This window comes from Spermophilus citellus, assembly GCF_964194105.1.
Source record: "Spermophilus citellus genome assembly, chromosome: 17".
Taxonomy (NCBI): domain Eukaryota; kingdom Metazoa; phylum Chordata; class Mammalia; order Rodentia; family Sciuridae; genus Spermophilus; species Spermophilus citellus.
The window spans coordinates 63,973,400-63,991,779 of NC_138199.1; the positions used below are offsets into that span (position 1 = coordinate 63,973,400).

The window sequence follows — 18,380 nt, forward strand, 5'->3', positions numbered from 1 at the left end:
TTCTAAGCACTTCTAAAAAGGACCAGATGGAATCCACTTTAGTTCCCCACTGGTGTGTTTGTCTCAACTGTTATCCAAGCCAAGCAAGGGGACGCAAGTGTGAGAGCAAAGCTAAGTCGAATGAATCTGTGACTTACAGTTCTCTGTACCATCAAGACTCCAACCTGGAAGAGACAGAAGAAATCTGTTGGTTTCAGGAGCTTCAATTCTCATGGAGTTTAAGCGAAGTGGGGAGAGAGAGAGAGAGAAACTCACAGAGCAGGAGCATCAGCAGGACTCCCAGCCGCATCTTGCCCCCTCGGGTCCACCCCAGCTGCATCCTGAGAGCCGGGAAGGTGAATGCACAGTTAGTGCTGCCTCTGGGCCATGCCTCTGGGGCAGAAAACACTTCCCCCTTTGCCACCGATGAAAAGCCGGTCCTGTGAAGAGCAGAAACCACTCTGGTAACTTTGGCAGCTGCAGAGAGACGGGCTGTTCTCCTGGTCAGGTAATGGCGGCCATTGCTGGAAACCCAGAACAATGAGGCCTGGGCCGGCCTGATATCTCCTCAGGAAATGACTGGCCTTCCTGAGGGACCACGGAGTGCAGCCGCTTTGTTTAGGGGGAGGAAAAAAAAGGCACCAGTGATATTTGCCTCCAGATTCTTGATCCTCCCCATCTCTCCTGGGTTTGGGGTCCCCCCTTCTGGTGGCAGAGTAAGGGATTCTTCCCTCGCTCCAGGTCTACCCTTGTCTCGTTGGACACCCAGCGAGGTCTCTGCTTTTTCTGTGACTCCCCCAAAGGGGCTCTTTTCACACAGCATTAATCAGGTCTCTTGTCTTTCCTGGGCTAACTTAAAAATATATATATATCAGTGTTTGTCAGAGAGAGCAGGGATCAGGGCAGCTGGGCTTGGAATTTAGGGAGCTAGGAAGGTCTCTCCAGCCCTCACAGTGGGCTTTGGTGTGGAGGACACGGGCATCCCATGAGGTGCCCACAACTCCTAGAGGCCCCTCCAGCCGGCATCCCCAAACACACATACTGTACTGGGCCACAGGGAATCTCCCAAGGTTTTAACCAGTTTCTTCCATTTCACCTGTTTCTGGTCTCCAGAAAAAAATCAGAATCTTTAAAAAAAAAATTTTTTTTCACTACTAGGATTGAAGCCAGAGGTCCTCTAGCACTGAGTGACACTCCCAGCCCTTTTTATTTTACTTTGAGACAGGGTCTCACTAAGTTGCCTAGGCTGGCTTCAGTCTGTGCTCCTCCTGCCTTGGCCTCCCTAGTCACTGGGATTATGCCACGCCCAGACTAAAGGTCAGTGGATGATCCTTCCCAATCCACCCCTTGCTTACCTCTCTGGCCTGAACTCTCCCATCTCTTTCCTTGCTCTACGTTTTGGTGGATAAAATGCATAATTCCCACAATGCATTGTGGGTCTCTGGTTTTGCCAGTATCCTCGCCCTGCCTAGGGGCCCTCCCCCTCCCTGGTGGCTAACTGCCACACATCCTCCCTAACTCATTTTGGGCACCAAACCCCCCAGAAATAGCCTGTCTGGCCCGGACCATGCTGCCTCTCCGCGGTGCCCTCTCACCTCCCACGTCTTCCCTGTGTCAGACCCTGTCTGCAGCTGTCGGTGATAGCCCTCCTCCCCAAAATGGACCGCTGGCTCCTCAATGGCAGGGACGATGCCTGGTACCCAGTGGATGATCCAGGAAGTCAGTCAGATGGACGACTGTCTAGGTGAAGTTACTGTGTAGTCAGAACTGGATTCTCTCTCCTTGAGGGTGCCATGATCTTTCTGGAACATTGCCCTCTAGGACTTCCACGTGGTCAAGGAAGATATGTCTTAACTGGGGACGACAGGAGCCGGACTTCTCTGCCTCAGAGCAGGAACCAGACAGTGCAGGCTTCCAGCTAGAAAACGATTCCCCTCTCTGATGGTTCAATGACGGTTTTGCTTTTTGTGGTCAGTGTTTTGGTGCTTGGGATTGAACCAGGGCCTCAAACGTGCTAGGCAAGTGGTCTACCTCTGAGCTGCATTCCCAGTCTCTCTTTAAATTTTTATTTTGAGATAGGGCCTGAGAAACTAACGTGACTCCATTTTTAAAAATAAATAAGTAACAGCAGCTTCTACCTCAAGGCCTGTCCTAAGGAAGGGGGCGTGGCCCTTGTCCTTGGAAAAACCCACAGAGCACATTCCCACCCTGCTGAGTTGTTTGTCTGTAAATAACAGGAGAGGTTTGCAGCGCCAGGGGTCCCTAACTCAGTTAGGCTAGGTGAGGACCCATAGCAACCCCCCTAACAACCCCCAATTAGCATGAGGCAGGGAAAATACCTGGAATGCCAGATGATCCCCAAGTAGTTTATGGTGGTTGATAACATGTTGGGAAACCATGTAGTTTAGCACGTACACCCTTCGTGGCCTAAGCCAGTCAGTTCAAACGAATCCCCCTATTGTACTAACCAATCACCCCTACCCAACTTATTCCCACCATTGAATGTGCTAATCAATGTTAAGAGTTGTTTGATTTTCTTGCGGTATGGAATTATTGCTGTGTGATGCTGTGACGCATAGAGTAACCCCCAAAACCTATAAAACTTCACTGAACAAAGGACCAGGACTCACTCCCTGGGACTGCTGCGATGGTGTGAGTCCAGGCTCAAGCTTGCAATAAAGACTCTTGTGTGATTGCATCAGATTCGGCTCCTGGAGGTCTATTGGGGTCCCACGAATCTGGCATAACAGGCCTTGCTAAGTTGCTGGACTTGAACTTGTGATCATCTGCCTCAGCCTCCCAAGTAACTGGGATTATAGTTGTGCACCACTATGCTGTCTTCAATGGAAGTTTTTTTTTTTTTTTTTTTCAATTTCTTCTTTTTAGATATACATGGAAGTAGAGTGTATTATTATTATTATTAGGTTCTGGGGATTGAACCCAGGGCCTTGTGCATGCAAGGCAAGCAGCTGAACTATATCCTTAACCCAGTAGAGTGCATTTTGACATATCATACATACATGGAGTATAACTTCCCGTTCTTGTAGTTATACATGATGTGGAATTACACTGGTTGTGTACTCATATATGAACATAAGAAAGTCATGTTCAATTCATTCTACTATCTTTCTTATTCCCACTCCCCTCCCTTCCCTTCATTCCCCTTTGTCTAATCCACTGAACTTATATTCTTCTCACCACCCCCCACCCCCATGTGTGTTAACATCCACATATCAGAGAGAGCATTCGGCCTTTGGTTTTTTGGGATCAGCTCATTTCACTTAGCATAATAGTCTCCAGATTCCACATTTTCTTAATCTATTCATCTGTTGAAGGACACTTAAGTTGGTTCTATAGCTTAGCTATTAAATTGAGCCGCTGTAACATAGATGTGGCTGTAGTATGTAGCTACAGTATCATCACTACAGTATGCTGATTGTAAGTCCTTTGGGTATAAACCAAGGAGTGGGATAACTGGATCAAATGGTGGTTCCATTTACGGGTTTTTTTTTTCTTTTTTCTTTTCTTTTTGATGTTATAAATTCATTTACTCATTTTAAGATTCATTGAGCATGTAGTCTAAGCCAGGCAATCTGGTACATACACAAATTCAGTGGTTAAATATATTACAAAGTTCGTGCTATCATGACACATACTGTAATGGTAGAGACTGATGTTAAAAATCAATGCGGTCAAATAAAGAAAGAATATTAATTTCAGTCCATTAAAAGCTATCCCAAAGAATATATAATGTTAAAAAACGAAGAAAATAGTGAAAGGTTTCCTGAGACCGAAATGATTTTCAAAGTAATCTCCATATTGCTTTCCAGAGTGGTTGCACCAATTTGCAGTCCCACCAGCAATGTATGAGTGTGCCTTTTTCCTTACATCCTCACCCATTTATCATTACTTGTATTGATAATTGCCACTCTGACTGGAGTGAGATAAAATCTCGGTATAGTTTCAATTTGTATTCCTCTAATTGCTAGAGAAGTTGAACATTTTTTCATATATTTGTTGACAATTTGTATTTCTTCTTCTATGAAGTGCCTGTTCAGTTCCTTTGCCCATTTATTGATTAGGTTGTTTGTGGGTATGGGGGGGGGCAAGTTTTTTGAGTTCTTTGTGTATCCTGGAGATTAATCCTCTGAGTTGCAAGTGACAAAGATTTTCTCCCATTCTGTAGGCTCTATCTTCACACTTTTGCTTCCTTTGCTATGAAGAAGCTTTTTAGTTTGATACCATCCCATTTACTGATTCTTGATTTTACTTCTTGAGCTTTAGGAGTTTGGCTGAGGACATGATGGAAAGGTGGGCCTACATTTTCTTCTAATAGGTGCAGGGTCTCTGGTCTAATGTCTAGGTACTTGGTCCATGGTCCACTTTGACTACAGTCTTGTGCCAGGTGAGAGATAGGGGTTCAATTTTATTCTGCTACATGTGGATTTCCAGTTTTCCCAGCACCATTTGTGAAGAGGTTACCTTTCCTTCAGTGCATGTTTATGGTGCCTTTGTCTAGGATGGATACCTGGGTTTATGTGGGTTTGTCTCTGTCTTCTGTTCTGTCCCATTGGTCTTAATGTCTGTTTTGGTGCCAATACCATGCTGTTTGGTTACTATAGCTCTATAGTATAGTTTAAGTTCTTATATTGGGATGCCTCTTGCTTTGCTTTTCTTGCTAAGAATTGCTTTGGCTATTCTGGGCATCTTAGTGTTCCAAATGAATTTCATGACAACTTTTTCTATTTTTATGAAGAACATCATTGAAATTTAATAGGAATTGCATTAAATCTGAATAGCACTTTTGGTATTATGGCCATTTTGACCATATTAATTCTGCCTATACAAGAATATGGGAGATCTTTTCATCTTCTATGGTCTTCTTTAATTTCTTTCTTTAGTGTTCTATAATTTTCATTGTAGAGGTCTTTCACTTCTTTTGTTAGATTGATTGATTCCCAAGTTGTTTTATTTTATTTTATTTTTTTTGAGGCTACTGTGAATGAGATAGTTTTCCTAATTTCTTTTTCAGTGACTCATCACTGTTGTATAGAAATGCAATTGATTTATGGATGTTATTTTTTTTTGGGGGGGGAGTACCAAAGATTGAACTCAGGGGCACTCAACCACTGAGCCACATTCCCAACCCATTTTTGTATTTTATTTAGAGACAGGTTTCACTGAGTTTCACAGGTTTCATTTAGGCTGGCTTTAAACTCACAATCCTCCTGCCTCAGGCTCCCGAGCTGCTGGGATCACAAGTGTGCACCATCATGCCTGGCTGGATGTTAATTTTATATCCTGCTATTTGCTGAATTCATTTATGAGTTTTAGAAATTTTCTGGTGGAGTTTTTTTCTTTTTTCTTTTTGTCTTCTAAATATAGAATCATGTCTTTGGAAAATAGGGGTAGTTTCCTTTTCCTATTCATATCCCCTTCATTTCTTTATTTTGCCTAATTGCTCTGGCTGGAGTTTCAAGGACTATGTTGAATACAAGCAGTGAAAGAGGGCACTTTGTCTTGTTCCAGATTATAGAGGAAATGCTTTTAGTTTTTCTCAATTTAGAATGATGTTGGACTCATGTATATAACTTGTACAATGGTGAATTATGTTCCTACTATCCCTTGTTTTTTTAGTGTTTTGAATATGAATGGATGCTGTATTTTGTCAAATGCTTTCTCTGCATCTATTGAGATAATCATGTAATTCTTGTCTTTAAGTCTATTGATGTGGTGGATTATGTTTATTGATTTCCATATGTTGAACCTTGCATCCCTGGGATGAACCCCACTTGGTCATGGTATACTATCTTTTAAATATATTTATGTATGCAATTTTCCATTGTCTTATTAAGAATTTTTGCATCTATGTTCATCAAGGATATTGGTCTGAAGTTTTCTTTCCTTGATGTGTCTTTGTCTGGCTTTGATATCAGATTGATACTACCTTCGTAGAATGAGTTTGGAAGGGTTCTCTCCTTTTCTATTTCATGGAATAATTTGAGGAGGATTGGTGTTAGTTATTCTTTGAAGATATGGTAAAACTCAGCTGAATCCATCTGGTCCTGGGTTTTTCTTGGTTGGTAGGCTTTTGATGGTGTCTTCAATTTTATTGCTTGAAATTGATCTGTTTAAATTTTCTATGTCCTCCTGATTCAATTTGGGTAGGTCATATGTCTCTAGAAATTTGTCAATGTCTTCAATACTTTCTGTTTTATTGGAGTATAAATTTTCAAAATAGTTTCTGATTATCATCTGTATTTCAGTAGTGTCTATAATGATATTTCCTTTATCATCAAAAATTTTCATAATTTGAGGTTTTTTTTCCCTCTTTCTCTTTGTTGGCTTGGCTAAGGGTTTATCAATTTCATTTTTTCCCCTAAGAACTAACATTTTGTTTTATTGATTTTTAAAATTTTTTTGTGTTTATTTTCAATTTCATTGATTTCAGCTCTGATTTTAATTCCTATCTTCTACTGCTTTTGGTGTTGATTTGTTTTTCTTTAGGGTTTTCAGATGTAATGTTAGGTGCTATTCATTGACTTCCTATTCTTTTAATAAATGAGCTCAATGTAATGAACTTTCCTCTTAGAACCACATTCATAGTGCCCCAGAGATTTTGATATGTTGTGTTGCTATTCTCATTTATGTAAAATTATTTTTTTATTTCATCCCTGATTTCTTCTGCTATCCATTGATCATTCAATAGCATATTTTTTAGTCTCTAAGTGTTAGAGTAGTTTCTATTTTTTATTTTTCTTTGATTTCTAATTTCATAATATTCCATTATGACCTGATAGCAAATACAAAAAAAAAATAGAGATAATACCTTGCATTCTAAGAGTTGCTTTGTAGCCTAAGATTTAGTCTATTTTATAGAAGGATCCATATGCTGCTGAGAAGAAAGTAGAGTCAGTCATTGATAGATGAAAAGTTTTATATATGTCTGTTAAGTCTAAATTATTAAATGTATTTTTTAGTTCTATAGCTTCTTTAGTTTTGTTTGGAGGATCTAGCCAGAGATGAGACAGAGGCATGTTAAAGTCACTCAGTATTATTATATTGTTATCTATTTGGTTATTGAAATTAAGAAGGTTTATTTGACGTACATAGATGCTCCATTGTTTGGAGCATAAATATTTATGATTGTTATGTCTTGTTGATGTACACTTCCTTTAAGCAGTATGACCAAGTCCTTCTTTTTCCCTTTTGATTAACATTGGTCTGAAGCCCCCTTTATCTGATATGAGCATAGAAACCCCTGCTGGTTTAACATAATCCATGCGAGTGATATATTTTTTCCCATCCTTTTACCTTTAGTCTGTGGATGTCTCTGCCTATGAGGTGAGTCTCTTGGAAACAGCATATTGTTGGGTTTTGTTTTTTAATCTAATCTGCTAGTCTGTGTCTTTTGATTGATAAGTTTAGGCCATTTACATTTTTAATGCTATTATTGAGAAATTATTTTTATTCCATGTCATTTTTATTTATTTCTGGTTTTCATTTGAATTAGTTTCTCCTTTGATTGACTATTCTAGTGTAGTTCCTCCCTTTGCCTGTTTTCAATTTTATTTGCCATTTCTTCTTCATGAAATATTTTATTGAGTAAGTTTTGTACTGCAGTCTTTCTAGTTCTAAATTCTTTTTTTTAAGAGAGAGAGTGAGAGAGGAGAGAGAGAGAGAGAGAGAGAGAGAAGAGAATTTTTTAAAATATTTTTTAGTTCTCGGCGGACACAACATCTTTGTTGGTATGTGGTGCTGAGGATCGAATCCGGGCCGCACGCATACCAGGCGAGCGCGCTACCACTTGAGCCACATCCCCAGCCCCATCTAGTTCTAAATTCTTTTAACATTTTTTTATCATGGAAGATTTTTATTTTATCATCAATTCTGAAGTTTAATTTTGCTGAATAGCGTATTCTTGGTTGGCATCCGTTTCCTTTCAGAGCTTGGCATACATTATTCCAAGACCTCCTAACTTTGAGGGTCTGGGTTGAGAAATCAGCTGAGATCCAGGTTGTTTTCCCTCTAAATATGACCTGTCATTTTTCTCTGGCAGCCTTTAAAAATTCTATCCTTATTCCATGTTTGGCATTTTCATAATAATGTGGCTTGGTGTGAGTCTGTTGTAATTTTGTATATTTGGGGGTCTATAAGCCTCCTGTATGTGACTTTCCATTTCATTCTTAAGGTTTGGGAAATCTTCAGATATTATTTCATTTAAAAGATTGTACATTCCTTTTGTTTGTATCTCCGAGCCTTCATCTAGCCTGATAAATCTTATATTTGGTCTTTTCATGTTATCCCATATTTCTTAGATGTTCTTTTTTTAAAAAAAATATTTATTTTTTAGGTGTAGATGGACATAACACAATGCCTTTATTTTTATGTGGTGCTGAGGATCGAACCCGGGTCGCTTCCGTGCTAGGCAAGCACTCTACTGCTGAGCCACAATCCCAGCCCTTCTTAGATGTTCTGTTCATAATCTGTTAACATCTTTTCTCCATGGCCAACTTTATTTTCAACATTAGATGTTTTGTCTCTGTTGCCTGAAACTCTGTCTTCCAAGTGGTCTCGTCTGCTGGTGATGCTTTTCATTGAATTTTTAATTTAGTTTATTGATTCCTTCATTTCAAGGATTTTCAGAGTCTCTATCTCTTTACTGAAGTGATCTCACTTCCTACATTTTCTGATTTAACTTCTTACATCATCCTTTATCTCAAAGATCAGTTTAACTATGAACATTCTAAATGTCTCCTCTGACATTTCTTCCAGTATGGTATTGATGGATTTTGTAATTAAAGTATTTTTTGGGGGGGTGATTTGTTCCCTTGCTTTTTCATGTTGTTTATGTGTTTACCCATTTAACACTATGGATCTGAGGCAGGAGATTTCCCTGTGTACTTACAGTGTCCCTGAAGGTTTCCAGTACCTCCCTATTTAGAGGGAGACAAATAATAACAACATCCAATAGTATACAGTATTAAACTAAATAGCTCCTGCTGTGACATCTACAATGTTAATTGTCACAATAAACATAAATTATGTGATCGATTATTGCCCACAGTAGGTTTGCAAAAGGGTTTATAATTTCAAGTGGTGGACAGGAGAGAACAGAAATGATGTAGGATGTGATGATTTTTTTTAAAATATTTTTTTAGTTGTAGATGGACATAATTTTATTTATTTTTATGTGGTGCTGAAGATTGAACCCAGGGCCTCACACGTGCTAGACAGGCGCTCTACCACTGAGCCACAACCCCAGCCTGGATGTGATGATTATGGAAGAGAAAAAGAGAAAATAGAAGTAAAAAAATTAAAGGAAGAGTGAAAGAGAGATCAATACAGATTGGCTGTTAGCAGTAGAAAAGAGAGTTGAGGGAAACAGATGAAAGAAAATATATATGAAATAAAAATTTAAAAAAATAAATATTGAAATAAAAGAATACAAAACAAAACCAAAATATACTAATTGAATATCCTAGTCCTCAAAATAATAATCCATGAAAAATAACTGCCTTCAAATAATACTGGGGGAAAAAAAAGAAACAAATAGGAGTATGTATAAGTGTCCACAAAGCATTCAAGTCACAGTTGGACAAAAAAAAAATTAAAAAATTTTTAAACTAAAAAAAATCCTCCATGTTTAATTTAAACAATTAAAGAATTGTTCCTGTTGGAGTTCAAAAGATCCTTCTCAGCTGTGTTAGGTGGGGTCAGGAGTGTGAGAGGTGGGGTTTAGGCTTACGTAGGCTCCAGGTTCTTTCTTGAATGGCAACTGGCCTGGAGGTTTTAAATCAGCACCTCTAGGGCCCAGGAGTTGCCAGTCCACAATCTCCTCTGGGTTCCACTCGGGCACTAGAGGAGCCAATATTTAGTCTACTCTGTCACCCACGGACCCGTGTTTTTTGGTCTCTCAGGTTCAGTCTCCAAACTCAGCCTCTCCCACCCCGACTCTGGTGTTTTTTGCGGGGCTACTGGGGATTGAATTCAGGGGCACTGAGCCACGTCCCAGCCCTGTTTTGTATTTTTATTTACAGACAGCTTCTCACTGAGTTGCTTAGCACCTTGCTGTTGCCAAGGCTGGCTTTGAACTCGCAATCCTCCTGTCTCGGCCTCCAGAGCTGCTGGGATTTCAGGTGTGCACTCTGACGGTGTACCTGTCTCCACTCTTTTGAAATCTGGGCCAGACTTGTCTCTCCCACAACCTGAATTCCCCGGTGTAAACCCTGCTCCATGTTTGATTTTCCCCTGGTCACTTAGGCACACTCCGTGTCGTGCAGTGTGGGTTTGCCAGGCCTGAATATTGGGCCAAGCTGAGGTTTTCCAGCTTTCGGTTCCCCAGCTGCTGGCCACCTCACCCCAGCTGCAACATGGTTCCTTCTCTGCACTCCTCCAGCCAGGAGAGATGTACCCTCCTCCCTGCACAAGGATATCGTGTGGCATGACTTTCCATTTAGTCATGCAATGTCTTTGATCTCTGATCTACGTGCACCCAGACACACCTCAGACCTCCTAGTATGTGGATTCCTTTAATCCCCTTACCCCTCCACCTTGCCCGTGAGAGGGACCCTCTGGCAGGCACCCCTGATGGCCGTGGCACCGGTGCTGGTGCTGGGGATTTGTTCTTATTGTATTCTATCCACCCTCCTGAATCCCTGATCTGCTTTGAATGTCCAGAATTCATTCCCAGTAAAGTTCCTCCCCCGTTTTTCGTTCCCCCACCTGCCAAGGAGCTGCCTGTCTGCGTTCTTGGTTTTACACCACAGAGCAGCCAGGTCTCCTCCATTCTGCCATCTTGAAACTCAGTGGAAGTGTTGGCAGGAGCTATTGAAGAGCAGGACTCACTTAACCCACCTGTTTCTAAAGGGATTTCTCTGAGGTACTGTTTATGTTTTGTTGCTGTGGTTTTCTATCTCCATTTCCCACTAAAAGCTATCTTCTTTGGCAGCCTACTAGAAACTGTCCCCACCCACTTATTGGAATGTCGATTTGGGACGGGAAAACACCACGAGTAATAAATACTGGCTTCAAGTGGAGATCTTTCGATATTGTAAAAATTCAATCTCAGAGATACAATCTCAGAGTAACATTCAAGCCATAGCAATAAATGTCCATTCTCCAGTATGTCCTCTAAGTTACAAAGTAAGCTTCTAAAACATAATACTTGTTTCATGCATGATTCTAATAATTCCAAAATATTATGAGAAAAATAAGGCTTTAATTTTAAAACAAATGTTAATATTAAAAAAAAAAAGTAGAAGCAGGCATTGTATCACATGTCTGTAATTCCAACCACTCTGGAGGCTGAGGCCAGAGGATTGTAAGTCTGAGGACAGCCTCAGCAACTTAGCAAGACCCTGCCTCAAAATAAAATAAAAAGGATTGAGGATGTAGTTCAGTAGGAGAGCACCCCTGGCTCAATCCCCAGCAAAGAAAGGAAGGAAGGAAGGAAGAAAGAAAAAGCGAGTGGATAAAGAAGCATAGAATCTACATGCCGCAACTCAAAACATGCACTAGAATGACTTCTAAATGGATAATTATCTGAATGTACAAATGAAGCCATAAAAGTTTTAGAAGAAAACATGAAAGAACTCCTAATTAGCTTGGGTTGTTGGAGGTATAAGTTAAAATCCAGAAACCATAAAATCAAAAAATTGATAAATTATACAAAACTAGAAAAAAAAATATTTGCAACTCACATCATAGACAAAGAACTGACCTCTCTAAAAGGTAAAGAACTGGGCTGGGGATGTGGCTCAAGCGGTAGCGCGCTCGCCTGGCATGCGTGCGGCCCTGGTTCGATCCTCAGCACCACATACAAACAAAGATGTTGTGTCCACCGAGAACTAAAAAATAAATATTAAAAAATTCTCTCTCTCTCTCACTCTCCTCTTTCACTCTCTCTAAAAATAAAAATAAAAAAAAATAAAAGGTAAAGAACTCTCAGGAATTAAAAAGATCAGTAGAACAACAAAGGAATGGGCAAAGGATTTGAGTAGTTTCCACAAGATAGGAAAAAGTATCTGAAATGTTAAAAAGACAAAAAGAGACAGCATGTCTGCCCAGGGGTTACTGTTTTTGTGCTTATGTTCATATAGGAATACATGACCAGTGTAACTCCACGTTACGTACAGCCACAAAAATAGGAAGTTATACTCCATGTATATATGGTACACCAAAATACATTCTACTGTCATGTGTAACTAAAAAGAGGAAAAAAAAATTAAATTTAAAAAGGGTATAAACTTTTGTCTGACTTGCATTTAATATAGATCAGGACATTTTCCAGTCAGTAGGTGTAAACTTTTTGTGGGGGGATAGTTACTGAGGACTGACACAAGGGCACTTTGCCACTGAAACACATCCCCAACCCTTTTCATTTTTTATTTTGAGACAGTGTCTTACTAAGTTCCTGAGGCTGGCCTCCACCTTGCAATCCTCCTGCCTCAGCCTCCTAATTTGTTGGGATTATAGGTAGGCACCACCATACCCAGAAGTAAGCGTAAACATTAAATGTGTGTCAGGGTGGTAGAAACTGGGCACCCAGGGACTTTTCATTGTGAACCTTTCTGCACTCTTGTTTTTTGTTGTTGTTGTGTTGTTTTTTTAATTTTAGTATTTATTTATTTTTTAGTTTTTGGTGGACACAACATCTTTGTTTGTATGTGGTGCTGAGGATCGAACCCGGGCCGCACACATGCAAGGTGAGCACGCTACCGCTTGAGCCACATCCCCAGCCCTGCACTCTTGTTTTTTAAATGAAACTGCACTATCATTTAAAATTTTCATTAAGTTAAAATCTTTTGTCCAATTTTTAATTAAGTGAGTTTTTTTTCCCCTTAGTATCACATTTTTAGATATAGTTTTCTAGTTTTTAAATTATTTACTTATTGTTTACAGTTCTGGGAATTGAATCCTGGCCTCTCACATGCTATCCCAGTTTTCTACCACTGAGCTATATCCCCACCCCTTTTTATTTGCTTTTGAGGCAGAATCTCACTAAACCCAGGCTGGTCTCGAACTTGCCATCCTCCTGCCTCAGAATCCTGAATCGCAGGGATCACAGGCATAAGACGTCGTACCTGGCTTGATCCCTCCTTTTCTGAGCAGCTGGGGGTGGGGTGAGGGGAGAGAGGGAAGGTGGGCTGACAGGTAACAGATGAACGGCTGGTCCAGGTGAGGCAAGCCTCCATCTATTTCAAGACGGTGGTGATTAGAAATAAGACACACACGTTTCCCTCAGCCCATGGCCGTCTATCCTAGTAGGACATGTCCATAACTAGAATCTGCTGACCCCCGGGGGGCAGGTGTTCAGACTGTGGGACGATGTCATCATCTGTCCTAGATGCTCGGAGCCGGGAGTAACCCAATTCGCTTTCCTCGGCAGCAGTTAGAATAGGGTGAGCAACCTGCATCTAACGGCCTCCTGACTCCATTGGAAAAGCTCTTTCAATATTGTTTTCATCATGATTTTTCCTTTTATTTTCACAACAATAGGAATATGATAACGATAAAAATGAAAACAAGGGTAATAATAATAGTTGGTAGTCTGGTTTGGGCCCCAGCCTGCCCCATCTGAAGGGCTGCTCCTAGGCCGGCGTGGTGGAGCACACCTGTACATGGTCCCAGCTACTCTGGAGACCGAGGCAGGAGGATCGCCCGAGCTCTGAGCCTGAGACCAGCCTGGGCAGGGTGGTGAGACCCTATCCAAAAACAAAAACAAAAAAAACCTGCTCATGTAACTCTAGCATTTTAGTGCCCTCAAGGGGGAGGATGCAATGCTTTCTTTGAGTCCAGCGTTCAGAGCCCCAGTCTGGCCCCTCATAAAGGGAGGTTAAGCAGAAAGGAGGCAGGCTGGACGCACTAGAGGGGTCCGCACTGTCCATCCCTGCTGGAGGGCTCTCCAGGAACAGGGAACAGGACTGTACTGTGACTCATGGCCACAGGCATTTGGGTCTTTGTAGGCTGGCTCCTCCATAAAGTGAACAGGGCTGAGTCTGTGGCTCCGTGGTACAGCACTCGCCTGGCCCATGTAAGTGATGGGTTGGATCCTCAGCACCACACACACAAAACCAAAAACAAAGTGTGTGTGTGTGTGTGTGTGTGTGTGTGTGTGTGTGTGTGTGTGTTTCCCATGGGCCTCTTAAAGTATTATGGGCCTAGAAATGTGCAAATATGCCTCCTGGCCTAATGTAGAAGCTGGCCCTCACAGCTGATCTGCCACCCAACAGCCCCAGGGACCAAAGACCTGTTCTCTTCCAACCTGAGTGGCCCAGGTGTTGACCTAGGAAAAGAAAAGCTTCACCATGTTCCAGGCACTGAAGCAAAAACAGGCATTTGTGCGGTCTGTTCTCAAAATTACAAGCAACGATTTGATAAAAAAGGACACACTGGAGTTCATTAAAAGTTTTTTTTTAAATATTGTGTCGCAAAGGTCACTATCAGGGAAGTGAGAGAATGGGGGAAAATATTTTGAAGTCTTATATTTGATAAGGGCCCAGGATCCAGAATATAGAAAAAGAATCTTACAATTCAATAACAAAAGGATAACTATTTTTAAAAATGGGCAAAGGATAAGAATAGGCATATTTCCAAAGAAAATACACAAATGCCTAATAAGCATGTGAGTAGCTGACTCCACATTATTCGTCACTGGGGAAATGCAGATCAAAACCACAGTCAAATACCGGTTCCCAGGCAGGAGGATGGCTCTAGAAGAAAAGCAGACGGGGAACTGGGAACGTAGAGCACCTCCTAGCACACACAGGTCCTGGGTTGGATACCTCGAGCCATAAACAAAAAACAAGCGTTGGCGGGGATGTGGAGAAACAGATACTGCACACGGCTGGTGGGATTATGAAAGTCATTTCCAAAGCCACTTTGGAAATTGGTCTGGCAGTTCCTCAAAAGGTTAAAAATAGAGTTACCATATGACCCTGCAGCAATTCCACTCTTAGGCAATCAATATCTGTTGAGAGCCACGCAGAGTCAGAAGGACGCCTGGCATATTGCCAGAGGGAATGGTTGAAAGGTGACGCCAGTGAACCATTGAGATGATGATTTGAGTTAAGCTGTATATAATTGCTGTGGTGCTGGATTGATTGAGTTGTATATGGACCCTGCTCCGGGAATCTGCCTTGGGTGCCCGCTACTTTGGAGTTCCCGTGCAGTTCTGACGGGGTTCGGGGAGATTGGGCACACGGAGCCCGGTGGAAGGGGTATGTTCCCGAGTAGTGTGTGTGCAGTGCCGGTGAGAGTTGGGGAATAAAGAGTTGCTGTTTGAACCTACAAGGCTTTGTGGCGGCTCGGTTATTTGTGCCCAGCCAGACTGCGGCAAATGTCCACCTAGAAACTTGGACACCAATGTCTACAGCAGCATCATTCACAGTAGCCAAACAGAAACAAGAGAGATGTCCATCAACTGATCGATGGGTAACAAGATGTGTATGTCTATACAACGAGATATCATCCGGCAATAGAAAGTGAGGTGCCAACACATGCTACGAATGTGGGTGACCTTGAAAGCACTATGCTAAGTGAAAAAAAGTTTATCATGAAAAAAAAAAAAAAGCTACATCTTTTCCGATTCCATTTACATGAAACATCCAGAAGAAGCGAAAGTAGATTTGTGGATGCCTTAGGCTGGGGCTCTCGGCATGACGGCTAAACACTGGTATCTTGTGGGGGTAATGGGAAAGGTTCTAAAACTGATTACGGTGCTGGTTTCACCACCCTGTAAAGATACTAAAAACCATTGCCTTTTACACTTTATAGGTGAATGATGAGGTCTAAAGAAATATATCTCAGTACAGCTGCTATTTAAACAGTCTCAGGAGGGAGGCTTCCCTCAGCTTTCTGTGGCCCCGTAGCAACTTTCCATAAAAGAACTGCAACTTATTCTCTCATAGTTCTGGATCCAAAATGAGGATGAATAGACCGAAATCAAGGTGCCCGTGGGGCCGCACTCCCTCCGGAGGTGCTAGGAGATAACCCGTTCCCTGCCTCTCCTGGTTTCTGGTGGCTGCCGGCGTTCCTTGGCTTGTGGCTTCATCGCTCCCATCTTCAAGGTCAGCATCTTTGAATCTCTGCTCATCTTTGCCTGGTCTTCTCCGGCTGGCTGTCAAATCTCCCTTTGCCTCTTTCTTTATAAGGATCCCTGTGATTGCAAATAAGGCCCTTCCAGCTGATCCAGGATAACCCCCTATGTCGAGATTTTTAACTTCTTACATCTGCCCACACCTTTCTTCCACATGCTACAGACTGGATGTTTACACCTCCCCAAAACTCAAACGTTGAAATCTAACGGCCAAAGTGATGGTATTTGGAGGTGGGTCCATTGGGAGCGAGTAGGTCATGTGGGAGTGACTAGCCATGGGTGGGATTAGTGCCCAACCAATAAAAGGGACCCCCCCCCAAACTCCCCAGCCCCTACCATCATGTAAACACACAGAAAAAAAGACAGCCAGAGGGTCAAGAATCCACCAGGTGCTCCTAGTCACGTCCGCCTGCCCAGGTCTGTCTGGCTTGCTCTGAGGAGCTGACCCCATACAGCAGCTCCCCTGGACGGAAGATGCAGACCCAGTTCCTGACCTGATGCACACACACGTGAATCAAGAGACCAGGGCCAGCTTCTCAGGCAGGGGACCCACACAGTCACACAGGCCCTGTGCTCAGAAGCCTTACGCTAGATTCACAAATTATATCTGGTCCCACCCTGTGACTTTGGACAAAGGAATAGATGGGAAGGCGACTGGGAAGACTGCCCCTGTCCACTGGCCTCCCCTCAGCCCGGAAAGAGCCAGCTCCCTGACCCAGCCCCTCTGCAGTCAGGGTCACGCCGTCCCCTCTGCTTGGAAAGCTCTTCCCAAACCCCATGTTTTAACTCCTTCCCTCCAGGCCCAGCTCAGAGGAGACTCTTGACCAGACCTGACCTTCTACTGTACCCCTCTTAGCTCTCCATAGTCTATTTCTGTGTGACTCTCAGTCCCTGGGACTGGGATGGGCCTGCCGGGCTCAGGGCTGTGCCCCTGTCATCTGCAGAACACCCAGGATAGAGCAGGATCTTGAGAAATCCTTCTTAAATGGGTGAGTAAGCTAAAAGCACAGCCTGGACATAAAAGGTCACCATGAACCATTTACACAGCAGCCACCCTGCAAGGCCACACTGTCATACGGGCTGCGACGGCTGGCCTCGGCATGAGCTAGGGCTCCTTGGGACAGAGAAAAAGCCAGTGTTAGCCACTAACCTCGTGTAGCAGGATTCAGCCCTGAAGGGAGGGCAAGCCTGAGGCCAGCAGAGATGACCAGGACCTGAGGAGCCCCCAAGAGAGAAGGCAGAAGTGAGGGTTTGGAGGTTTGGGGTGCTGAATCCCTTAAGGGGCCTGACCAGGCGGCAGCAGCAGCCAGCAGCGCACACAGCTGGCCCCTGCCTGTCCCCCCTCTTAGGTGAGAGGTGATACAGGCCAGTGGCAAGCCAGGCCAGGTCAGGGCTCCTTGGGAGGCCTCTGACCGTCACTCTGACCTGTCTTGGATGTGCTTGGACTGCTGGATTTGGCAAATGAGAATACCTGATGCGCAGTAGCACTTGATTTTTCAGATAAACATCAAACAATTATTATTTATTTAAGTATAAGCATATCCCACATCTTGCATGGGACATACTAAAAAAAAAAAAAGAGAGAGAGAGAGAGAGATCTGTTGTTTATCTAGAACTCAAATGTAACTGAGCATTCTTTATTTATCTGACAGCCCTCCCAGGACCACATCGTGCAGGATCGTGGGCTTTTGTTGGGGGAGGGGCTGAACAGTCTGATTCCAGATTTTTTTTTTCTTTCAAGTCAGGTGACAAAGAGGAAAGGGCACAGATCAGGGGGAGCTGAACCGCTCTCCCAGGTCAATCAGGTCAGTGTTCCCCAGGGAGGGAGGAGGGTGGGCCTCTCCCGTGCCATGCGGGGCCCCTGGGGTAAGAGGCCAATACCTGGGCCTGCCCTCCAGGGCGCTGCGCGGTGGGCTGACCGGCCAGCAGGTCCCTCGGCTCGGCGACACAGTGCCAGGTCCCGCTCCTCCTGGAAGGTAAAGACAGCGAAAGCTCCACGTGAGAGGTGGTCTTCTCAGGACGCCCCTCCACTTCCCTCCTCTCTCTGCGGCGGAGACAAGGCGGTGCCTCTGCTGACCTTCTTGATGATTGATTCTAACCTCCCAGCTTCGCATCATCCACGGATTGAATCCGAAAGTTGCCAGAGTCCTCGTCCAAGTCGTTAATAAAAATACTCAATAGGAGAAGAATGCGGGAGAGGCCTGGGGCACCCTACCAGGGACTCGCCCAGACCTTCAGCAGAAGCCTATCACTACAAAAGGCAACTGCTCCAAATCTCCTTATTCTGCTAGCATTGGCCCTG

General features: G+C 43.1%; 1 protein-coding gene across 3 annotated transcripts in view; it reads right to left on the reverse strand.

Annotated features, from left to right (window-relative positions):
• Positions 1-18,025, reverse strand: part of PECAM1 (platelet and endothelial cell adhesion molecule 1) — a 62,678-nt gene extending 44,653 nt beyond the window's left edge. For 2 of the 3 annotated variants that reach the window (XM_081272687.1, XM_081272686.1), the window contains exons 1-2: positions 256-419; positions 138-164 (exon numbers count right to left, since the gene is read on the reverse strand). In XM_081272687.1, coding sequence (XP_081128813.1) covers positions 138-164; positions 256-319 — 91 coding nt within the window. In that variant the 5' untranslated portion in view covers positions 320-419. Of the gene's footprint in view, positions 1-137; positions 165-255; positions 420-17,228; positions 17,293-17,959 lie in introns of those variants that run through there. The other variant, XM_081272688.1, reaches the window with a different exon arrangement.
• Positions 18,026-18,380: the final 355 nt, after the last annotated feature.